Here is an 11,381-nt window from a genome sequence, read left to right as displayed (position 1 = left end):
TTTACAATCGGGGAAAACTGATTAATCATGTCACATGTTATAATTATTTGGGTTTCACAATCTCAGCTTCGGGTAAATTGGATCTGGCAATAAAACATCTGACCGATAATGCACGTAGGGCTTATTACACAATTAGGAAATCACTATTCAAATTCAACCCACCCATTAAATTGTGGCTGAAAATCTTTGACAGCATCATCAAACCCAGTCTTCTATATGGCTGTGAAATCTGGGCCCCCAAATTTAAACTAAACTATGATTCTTGGGATAAAAACCCCACTGAAATTTTCCACCTCGAGTTCTGCAAGAACATCCTAGGACTCCACAGAAACGCCCCTAATCTCGGCTGCAGGGCAGAATTGGGCAGATTTCCCCTTCTAGCAGAAATCCAGAAGAGAACAGCGAAGTTCTGGTTCCATCTGTCTGACACACTGACAGACGGCTACCATCACTGTGCTCTTACTTACAGGACAGGACACCCAGAGAGTGACCCCATGCAATATTTAGTGGAAAAACACCAACTAAATTCAACAATTCAGTTTAGACACGCAAAAGTTAAAGAAATTGGAAGATTAACCCAGGAAGAATACATCCATGATTGGCAAATCAAAGTAGCACAAATCAACAAATTAAAGTACTTCTCCAGATTAAAGACTGGTTATCAATTGGCACCTTACTTGACCAAAATTAAAGATTATCATGAGAGAAAGCTCCTGACAAAGTATCGTCTAAGTGAGCATAGTCTATATGTAGAGACGGGCCGACACAAGCAGAGCTGGAGAGCCAGAGAGCTAAGACTGTGTTCTCACTGCACAGATGGACTTATAGAGGATGAACTGCATTTCCTTACGGAGTGCAGCAAATATAAAAACATCAGAGATGCCTATTTTACCAAAATAGCTCAAATTGTGCCTGATTTCCAACAAGTAAGCCACATACACAAACTCGGTTATATCTTGGTAGAGAAAGAAAAGTGTATCCACTTAGCAGCGCAGTATGTATCCTCCTGCCATATTATGAGGGACAAAGGCTGAACCCCCCTTTTCCTTATCACTGCTCTCTGTAGATATTTACATTATATTTGCTATTGTTTTTGTTTTCTTTTTTATGCATTTATTTATTTATGTATTTATTGTGTACGTGTTATACTATATGCCTGTACAACTTGTTCACTGTTTATTGCTTTGGCAACATTGTGCTATTATACAGTCATGCCAATAAAGCTCAATTGAATTGAATTGAATTGAATTGAATTGAGAGAGAGAGAGAGAGAGAGAGAGAGAGAGAGAGAGAGAGAGAGAGAGAGAGAGAGAGAGCAAACAACCTTTGCTCTGTCAACGTCTTCAAAAAACTAACTAGTTCTCATCAAACTCTCTGTTGTAGGACTACCCATCAGAATTAATATATTTAAAAAATGAAAATAAATATATAGTAACATTTTGGCTCCTTTTGTACACAGATAAAGAAAAAACATAAAAGTGCTTTGCACACAAAATAATTGTCCAGTGACAACAGGAAAATGAAAGCAGTTTTCTACCAAGCAACACTTTACATTTGTGTGAGCAGAAGTTGATTGGCCACAATATTTAGTCGTCTGCCAGAAGAACAAGACACTGAGAGAAACTTCTTCATTTGGCATAATCATAGACTGTAAATATGTCACTTCTAAAACTCCTGATTTTTCATCCCATATTGATGCTGTCTGCATTTACTAGCACAGGCAAGTAAAATGAAACCGAGCGAATTTAATAACCTTATTTCGTATAAAAATATTTATACGTTTGTATAAACTTTTATCATTGACTTCCGTATTGTTGATATCATTGCTGTTAATTAAGTTGATCTGCTTTTACAAAACATGTAGATGAAAATTCCAGAAAGCAATATGAGCAAGATAATCTAATTGTGGTGTTTCTCTGGCTGTTTTCAAACGCGGTTCGATTGCTCGACTGCTCGCCCTCTGCTCTGCTCCGCTGTGCGTGGCGCAATCAGAAAGGCAGCTGTCTGGTCCTGTTGTTAGGCAACGACTATGCGGGAAACCGTTGCTCGCCTCGCTTTACGTTTGTGCTGTGGACTTTTGAACTAAATCACGGCATTGAACCTCTATTGATGATTCGGTGAAACGGTTTCCTCGGGAAACTGAGTGAGAATAAACAAAACTAAAACAGTTTTACAGATTTAACAATAGCAGTTCGTTTCGTGTTTTAGTCGAGCCGCGTTCACATGAACTGTAACCAGTTTTAGGCGGACTAGGGTCTTTGTCACGGATTCAGTGTAAGCTCTAACACTGTGTTTTTATTTTTCAGCTGATGGATATTACCAGAGCACAGCGGGTAAATGCGTCTACAGCACCAGTGATTACAGTGATATGGTGTTTCTTGTGTCATATTCCTTCAATAAAGCTGTGGATTTACAGTACAACAGCACTGTGGGGAAGTTTGTGGGGGGCACTGAGTTTGGAGTGAAACAGGCAGAGTACTTCAACAAAAATCAGGCCTACATGCAGCAACTGAAAGCTAATGTGGACACATGCAGACATAATGTTCAGATCTGGGACTCATCTGTCCGCGATAAAGCAGGTGAGTGCTACAGGACTCTTGTCTCATCTGTACTGTTCAGTAAATATGTCTTATCATGCGGGACGGGTCCACCTGCAGAGAAGAAGCCCACTCGAAAAGCGTGGATTGGAGTTATGTGGCAGTGTCATGTCTGTGCAATAACGTATGGTTGCCTTTAGTAATGTCTATGATTGTTTTTAATACCATATCAATAAAGTCGTCTCCCCTGAGTTCCCCTAAAGTGTGCCTTGAGAGCAATGGGGGAAAGTCATGTGAGAGGAGGTGATTCCTCAATTTCGCTTTGATATGATTGATAAGTGTGATAAATCCCACATCTTGCTTACTTCCGGGTTCTTGAATTCTACGGTGGCCGAGATAGTTCTAGGCGCTGCAACTCTCGGGCACCGTTGAAATCGGCCGGAATGAAGGCCGTAAGTAAACCCACATGTTACGTCAAAGTCTCACATTTGAAATGGTCTGAAAAAACATGATGACTGGGTGTTTTATTGACCAGTCAGCTTGGGGAAATTAAAGGTACTTCTTCGTGTCTGTGATCAGTGTTTACAAGCTTGATGACTGCTGAAAATAAGTTGAATATTAAGAATAAAAGCTGAACAGTAGTTCACAAATGCTGTTTTATAAATATAAAAATACATAAAACACTAACTTGATTATTTATAGCCTACTTGTTTTTAATTAATAGAACATAACATAGTTTAGAAATACAAAATAAAAAATAGACCAAATACAATTCTAAGTAATGTATATTTAACCTGGAAAATTAAGTTTTAACAGGGACATACATTCACATTTGATATATACTTTTTTTGACTTTGCCTCCTTGCTTTCATTATTTTTTAAATTTGTTATATAGACTAAATCAGTTTATTCAAGTGTTATAGCTTCTTTTTACTTTATTTTTATCTGTTTGCATGTGTGTATTTTTCTTATTCACTTATTTTTATTGTCTGTGCATTGTTGTATCTGTGTACTGGAAGCTAATAACACTGAAACAAATTCCTTGTATGCAAGCATACTTGGCAATAAAGCTCTTTCTGATTCTGAATCTTGCATATCAATATTTGTGTTACATGCGTTTGAATAGTATGAGCTAATGTCGGAGTAATTGATTTGTTGTTTTTCCTGCTTTAGTACTACCGAGCATAACAATCAAGTCAGTGAAGCAGACTGGTGGCAGAAATCCAGCCATGTTGATGTGCAGTGCATATAACTTCTACCCTAAAAAAATCAAAGTGTCCTGGCTGAGAGATGGCAAAAAGGTGTCTTCAGATGTGACCTCCACTATGGAGCTGGCTGATGGAGACTGGTTCTACCAGATTCACTCTGAGCTGGAGTACACCCCCAAATCTGGAGAGCAGATCTCCTGTGTGGTGGAGCATGCCAGCTCACCTAAACCTATCATCACACACTGGGGTAGGACGAAACATTTACCTTACAGTTTTACCTTCATTAAGGACTTTGGCATGGTTTTGACATCATTTATTTTTATTACACTTTCACAGCTAAACAAATAGCTGATGTACTAACATCTAATCTTTCTATCCAATATTAATACTAATATCATTCACTAACAGAGCATGATTCTTTATCCCACAGATCCATCTCTTCTTGAACCTGGAAGGAATAAAATCGCCATTGGGGCATCTGGCCTGGTCCTGGGAATCATCATAGCAGCTGCTGGACTAATTTACTACAAGAAGAAATCAGCAGGTCAGTTTAGATAAAAGCAAATCAGACTGATACTTACACATTTACATCATAGCTGTACATTTATCTAACTTGTCAATGACTATTATTTTTACTTTGTCAGGGAGAATCCTGGTACCAAACTGACTACAGTAAGTCTGATGTGACCTGATGCTGACTGGAACAGGACCTGTTTGAATCACTGATGCAATCTTTATGACACAACTTTTACATACAGTCTCCTTATACTGAAAATTTTACTTGTGTTTCACTTTAATAATTAAAATAATAATGAAAATGAAAAACAAACAACTTCAAACATAGATTTCTATGTAATGTCAGCAATAAAATGTATTATGAGTAGTAATGATTTAGCTTGGACTTTCTAGAACTGATCAAGCAAACTGAAGGATGTTATAAAGGTTTTCAATCCATGTTTCTATTACTATTATAAAAACTACCAAAGCATCAGAGTCGAAAAGGCTGCATTCACAAAACAGATTTTGATGTTTTCTTTCTTAAAAAGAAACAAGTCTCTCTCTCTCTCTCTCTCTCTCTCTCTCTCTCTCTCTCTCTCTCTCTCTCTCTCTCTCTCTCTCTCTCTCTCTCTCTCTCTCTCTCTCTCTCAAGCCCTAGTTGTATAAAATGTTTAATAATTGATTTTTTTTTTTCATAGATAAATGGCTGACTGTAAACATTTATTCATGAAACTTTAGCACCTCCTACTGTTTTTTTTTTTTTTTTTTTTGTTAATTGTGCATTTTAATTTTAGATGTGATTCTTCCTTTACATTATCCTACTAATACTGCTTTGATGCATTATCTTATTTGGAAATTTGGAAACCTGTACATTTAGCCCTTAATAAATATTTCTTTATAAAACGAATTATTGTTTAACTTTTTTGACTCATTTAACCTCAAATTTACTCATATTTTTGTTACATCTTTGAGGTCACAGGAACTTACTGTAAACCTGTAAGAAAAGATTATGTCAAATCACAGATCCTGGGAAGGATACAAAAAAGTTTACTTGAGTGAGTGCTCTGGAGTCTGGACCTTATGATTTGGACTAAAGTTCCACTTTCAACATGACAATGACAAAAAGCATCCAGCTAGGTAACTCTGGAGTGGCTTCTGTTAACCCTCTGGGGTCTGAGGGTGTTTTGGGGCCCTGAAGAAGGCTATAATAATATGTAAGCAACATGATCTTGTCAGCCCAGAACCCCATCAAAGATTTTTGGAGAGACATAAAAATTGTGGAATAGCAACACTTTTAATTCAACCTTACAGAGCTTATGAGGATAAAAGACTGCTGAGAAGAAAATACCCTCAAAATTACTGTAGGTATACTAATCTTAGGTTATCAAATAAGGCTTCAGACTGTTATCACTGCAGTGCTTCCACCCTAATAAAGGGTCTCAACAATGTAAACTCGACTGTTTCATTCATTTTAATGTTCATATATTTTAATTATTTGTCATATTCTTGGTGCTTCCACAAAAAAAATCGTAATAATAATCAAAGTAGGTTGCAAAAAATTAATCTTCACTAGATGTATTTGTGCCAAAAAAGTTTATATAGAGAAATTCTTTTAATTCCAAACATATTCTGTTAAAGAAATGTCTCCTTTGAAAAATTAAACCTTGATTCTTATTCAGGACTGTCTTCATTATAAAACTGAATTATGCTTTAGAGAGATAATAAAGATATTAAATCCCCAAGGAACTTTTACAAAATCACCTTTGAAAAGAACTTATATTAATATCATAAAGAACTTTAAATATTGTAAAATGAAGATTTTTCTCTAGTCTTAAAAGATTCATGAGAGGGTTACCTCTGGCGTTGTTAAAATGATTAAGCAACCAACTTTAAGCTAAGCAACTGTGAAGTTAAGCCTTTTTGAACAATGATAAGATATGCCAATTGTTTTCAGTGATTTTCACAAAAAATATTATGCTATATATACCTCTAATTTGCAAATCAATGTCAATAGCACTGATGTTTTTACGTCAGTATCACCATTTTCCCATATATACGCTCCTTTTTAAAAAACTTTTTTTTTGTTAAAAAATATAACTTGTAAATTTCAAACTAACAAATGTTCATCTTTCTAGAAACTGATGGTCTAATAATGTTTACTTACTCTCATTAGTTGATTGTGTAAGTGATTCTTCTAAGGAGAAACTTTTCCAAACTGCTATGTGATGCTCTCAAAACTGAGGCCCTGCAGCTAAAACCTAGAAAAGTCTAATCTTGGTTCTTTGGAAAAATCAATGTTAAATTTTTCTATGAAATACTCGGATATGCGTTTCTTTTTGCCGGAGAATTTTATCCTCATCACAATATGTTTTCTGAGCTGTTTCCCAATACGGTTTCCCAAGCATCTGATCTAAGAAAAGAATGATATAAATGTTGAATTCATTCTTGGCATACGTTTATCTCAGTCTCTCTGCAGGAATCTTCTATTGCTTGAAGAAGAGTTACTTTGTTCAAGTTGTGGTAAATCATTGTTTATCTCCTGCATCGTGAAATTGAGAATAGAAAAAAAGGTCAGAAGGTTCAAATGCTTTATTTTTTCAATACTTTTAATGTCCACTTTTTAGTTTTGATGACTCAGTTCTCCCCAGCTTTGAGGATATGAGATGTTCTGCCATTAAACAGAGACAGTTATTTTTCAGTTGCTCTTTGCTGGAGGTATTATGTTGCTATATATATTTATTTATAATATGTTAATGGTGTTCCGTTGGGTTCAGAATCATTTCCGGCCAGGCCATTTTGTTTTACTATTTTCTTGTTTAGAAACTAAGATTGTGATTTGGGAGATTTAACAAGATTCCGGAGACTGGAAGTTACCTTGTAAGACAGTATTTTGGTACATCAACAAGCATTCATATTTATGTCCCCAACACCTTTTGGTCTTATTTCAGAACCATATCTCATCTGATCAAATTACATGCTCTCAGTATTCATCATATGTCTTTTAGCAAAGTCTAATTTTGTAGTTTTGTGCCGAAGAACAAGCAATTAAGGTATTTTTCCTGGGCACCATCCACAGAGACTGATGTTATTCAGTGTTCTTCATAATGTCTAAACTAGACTAAGAAACAGATTCCCACTGAAAACACGTGTGCTAAGTGTGAATCAACTTCCCTTCTGTTTAAGAGCCATATCACACAACTAGCGCACTATTAGTGTAGTTCACAATGAACAGAGACAAGGCAAGGATAGGTGCACTGTAAAAAGTTTGCTGTAAATTTTACAGTAACTTACTGGCAGCTGGATGCCAGTAAGTTACTGTAAAAATGTTTACAGTATTATTACTGTAAGTGCATTTACAGTACTAAAAGGTATTTACTGTAATTTCATTTACAGTATTTTTACTGTAATTTCATTTACAGTGTTTTTACTGTATCTTCAATTACAGTATTTTTACTGTATTTTCATTTACAGTATCAGTACTATAGAGTTTATTTTCATTTATTTTAAACATTTTTTACCTGTAAAAACAATCCAATTAACCTACAGCACTGTAATTCAAGATTTTTACCACCCCAACCCCATAAAAATCACAATAACTCATAAGCATTAGTTCTGATAACATTCTTTTTAATTGTTGAACATTTTCTTTTTAAAAGTACAGAGACTTTGTATCATGGCAAACATACACATACTGAAAAGCAAAAATAAGTAAGTACACTACCAGTCATAAGTTTTTGAACACTAAGATTTAAAGAATTCTCTTCTGCTTACCAAGCCTGCATTAATTTGATCCAAATTTAATTTATTCCTTTGATCAAAGCTGAATTTTCAGCATCATTACTCGTCTTCAGTATCACATGATCCTTCAGAAATCATTCTAGTATGCTGATAAACATTTTATTTAATTTTTAGATTTTTCAGGATTCTTTGATGAATAGAAAGATATTATTTAGCAAGGATGATTTAAATTGATCAAAAGTGATAATAAAGACATTCATAATGTTACAAACTATTTCTATTTCAGATAAATGCTGTTTATCTGAACTTTCTATTCATCAAAGAAACCTGAAAAAAAAAATGTACTCCACTGTTTTTAGCATTATAATAATTTCAGCAACATCATAATAATAGTTTTTGAGCAGAAAATCAAATTATTAGAATGATTTCTGAAGGATCATGTGACTGCAGTAATGATGCTAAAAATTAAGCTTTGATCACAGCAATAAATTACATTTTAAAATATATTCAAAAAGATAACAGTTATTTTAAATAATAAAAATGGTTCAAAAGTGTATTGTTTTTGCTGTACTTTGGATCAAATGAATGCAAGCTTAGTGAGCAGAAGAGACCTTCTTTAAAAACATTTAAAATCTTACTGTTCAAAAGCTTTGTCTGGTAGTGTAAATAAAATAAAATCATACAGTAAAAATGTGTTTGTGTTGTGTTAAATTTTAGTAGTTTTGAGTCAAAGTTGACAAGCTCTCTGATGAGAAACGGCAGAATGGGATTCAGGCTGATGCTTGATGTTTGCACCCTCTTTCCAGAAGTCCATCTGATCTGTGACTGTCAATGCATTTGCTGCCACAAAGGTTGACTGTCTGAACGAACCTGCAAGCACAAGAAAAACAGTGTTTAAAGAATTTGCCTCAACTGTCAAACTTGGTGCTGTATGCATTTAAAAAAAAATATATATACTACATACGAACGCAGTAGTAAGAAAAAAAACTGAAGAAACTTTTTCTTGAAATTTTTTATAAAGAATTTTATGAATGGGTCAGTAAGTCACTGATTCTAGGTGTTTAAAAAAGGTAAATTCATTCAGTAATGAAACACTGCTGTGTGCAGAGATGCACAACATGGCTTTGTTAAGAACCGTTTTTACTAAATGGAGCAAAAAGACAATATTTTCTTCTTGATTTAAATCACTTAATATTACATTCTTGTTTATTGAATTTTGTTGCCCTGACACTTAGTAAAGTCTGCCACAGACCATGCTAAATGCTAACCAATCTGTTCATATAAACATTCTAAACAGGTGTGTTTCCTAGAAAGTCTGTGCATATAATAGGGCTACTATGATTAAAAATCTATATTTGTTGCTTTACAGTAACAATAATCTAAATTGACAGACAGTAAGATTGCTATTATGAATTTAAAGGTTACAGTAAGTTAAAGATACCTGAAGCAGCTGCATTTTGCTGTTTAAATGCTGGTTTAATAGAAATAATTTTAATGCGCATGCAAACTCAATCTTGATGGTAATAAAAAACATTCCCAGGAGATAAATACCTTACAAATGTGTACTTTAAATACAATATAACTTGCTTAGGATAAAAGCATCTGAAAAATGCATGAATGTAAATGCAATGTAAAACAAAATGTGTTTTGGGTTACCTGATTCTGCATGTCTGTAAAATGGACAGCTGGCTGTATGATGATTCTGCATCTGATGGTCAGCATCCAGTTAGTGCTTGGAGAAATCTCCTGTAACAGACAGTGTCACAACACCCTTTTAGTGTTACTATAGTTTATGATCAGAAAAGACAACTACTGTACAGTAATAAAATTTACATTTTTAATAAAATAAGCATTTATCATATTTATTAGCAAAACTTGCTATATTAATATATTGCTAGCTCGTTACTCTCTTTAAAAAGTTAACCTGTTCTGCAAGTCAGTGGAGAACAGCAGCCTGTGGCTAATTTGGCTAATTTAGTAACGTTAACATTAACTTAGTTAAATTGATGAAAGGGGAAGCTCACCTGTTGTTTGCACCGCGACGACGGCAATCACCAGAAAAGACTCTAATACACCTCCGATGCAGACGACATGACCACGAGACCACAAACTTGAAAATAAAACACAAAAGATGCAGTTAACCGCGGTGTTCAGTTTTACCTCAGTGTTTCATGTTAGCGCGCTGTTTATGTCACGTCTGTCACTGAAGGGACCGTCTATAAAGTTACATACGACATTCATACACACATTTCTTACTTAAACATCATTTGAAGAGAATTACCTTGCTAGCTATAAAGAGGCAGCGTTTAAAAGATATTATGCTGCTCTGTGACTAACGTTAAGTTTGTCAACTTCGGCTTACTGACATTATTAGCTTACCAGTTCATGTTATCGTCGATACTATGGCAGTCATTCACAGAAGAAGATCCAAAATACACCTCCGCGCTCCGACGTTACAGACGACATCCAGACCAGAAACTTGAAAATAACAAACAAAAGAAGGGCTTGAAAATACAGTTTAAAATCTCCACAGAAACAGTGGTGTTGCTTAACGCACTTTACCTCAGTATTTCACCTCAGTTTGCTGTTAAGCTTGAGTAAGGGCTCGTCAGACGAACTAACTTGCATTAAAGGGCAGCCGAATATACAAACGTGTTTCTCAGTTTAAATAAAGTTTATTTCGACTAATATAGGTCACCTTAATTTACTCACCAGTCCATGTTTTCACCGTTATGGCGGCGCCCCGGCCGTCAGTCAGAAAAAAAAGGCTACCGACATGAAAAACACGATGAATATTGTTAGTTTGCTGTTAACAAGTGAAAACAAATTAAAATTGTTCAGTTTTTCATAAAACAGAAATAATATACTAACCTTTTTGTCGAGTTATTGATGCAACATTTCTCTTTTGTCCTTTTTACCGCCACTTCCTCTCAACAGGAGAAAAAAAAATCTCCCTTGCCATTGGTCAATTTTTCGCGGGCAAGTTCACTACTGTAAACGGATTTACAGTAGTGGAGAATTACAGTAGTGATCATATATTTTCCCATAATCCTTTGCAGTTTACAGTAAAATACTGTATATACATTTTACAGTATCTTACTGTAGATATTACAGTAAAATACTGTTCAAATTACAAAAATCGGTTACAGTGTGCAAGTGGTTTATTTACAAAATTACAAGCAAAGTAAAACAAAAATAAAGGAATACAAACAAAATATATGGACACGAATGGACAACTCATATAGAGAACCAAATACATGAATAGAGAATAAGGCAATGAGAAACTGGAAAAAGGTACATAATAAAAAAATTATTAAAAATACAGTAACAACACTTCGGATTTGAACTTAAGTTTACATTTAGATAAAAAAAAATTCATTTAGTGAAATAACATCAAACA

At 34.7% G+C, this 11,381-nt stretch overlaps 1 protein-coding gene and 1 long non-coding RNA gene across 2 annotated transcripts; one reads left to right on the top strand and one right to left on the bottom strand.

Moving 5' to 3' along the window:
- Nucleotides 1-1,656: 1,656 nt before the first annotated feature.
- On the top strand, nt 1,657-4,484 carry LOC141287240 (rano class II histocompatibility antigen, D-1 beta chain-like). The gene is made up of 5 exons (XM_073819373.1): nt 1,657-1,720; nt 2,307-2,579; nt 3,711-3,992; nt 4,176-4,289; nt 4,390-4,484. Exons 1-5 carry the CDS (start codon nt 1,657-1,659, stop codon nt 4,410-4,412), a joined length of 756 nt encoding a protein of 251 aa, XP_073675474.1. The 3' UTR covers nt 4,413-4,484.
- Nucleotides 4,485-8,591: 4,107 nt separating this feature from the next.
- Nucleotides 8,592-10,523, bottom strand: LOC141287243 (uncharacterized). Its single transcript, XR_012339427.1, has 3 exons — nt 10,361-10,523; nt 9,638-10,091; nt 8,592-8,851 (listed from the first exon to the last, which is right to left on the bottom strand). It is a non-coding gene; the product is annotated as an uncharacterized lncRNA (long non-coding RNA).
- Between the last annotated feature and the right edge of the window lie 858 nt (nt 10,524-11,381).

This window comes from Garra rufa, chromosome 15, assembly GCF_049309525.1.
Source record: "Garra rufa chromosome 15, GarRuf1.0, whole genome shotgun sequence".
Lineage (NCBI taxonomy): Eukaryota > Metazoa > Chordata > Actinopteri > Cypriniformes > Cyprinidae > Garra > Garra rufa.
This window is presented reverse-complemented; position numbering and strand designations above follow the sequence as displayed.

What these genes read in the sequence shown, in the direction of transcription:
- LOC141287240 (XM_073819373.1), top strand. Translation starts at nt 1,657, where the DNA reads ATGTCACTTCTAAAACTCCTGATTTTTCATCCCATATTGATGCTGTCT. An exon ending in ATCTGTCCGCGATAAAGCAG is followed by an intron (nt 2,580 to 3,710) that starts GTGAGTGCTACA and finishes TTCCTGCTTTAG; the next exon opens with TACTACCGAGCATAACAATC. An exon ending in CTACAAGAAGAAATCAGCAG is followed by an intron (nt 4,290 to 4,389) that starts GTCAGTTTAGAT and finishes TTACTTTGTCAG; the next exon opens with GGAGAATCCTGGTACCAAAC.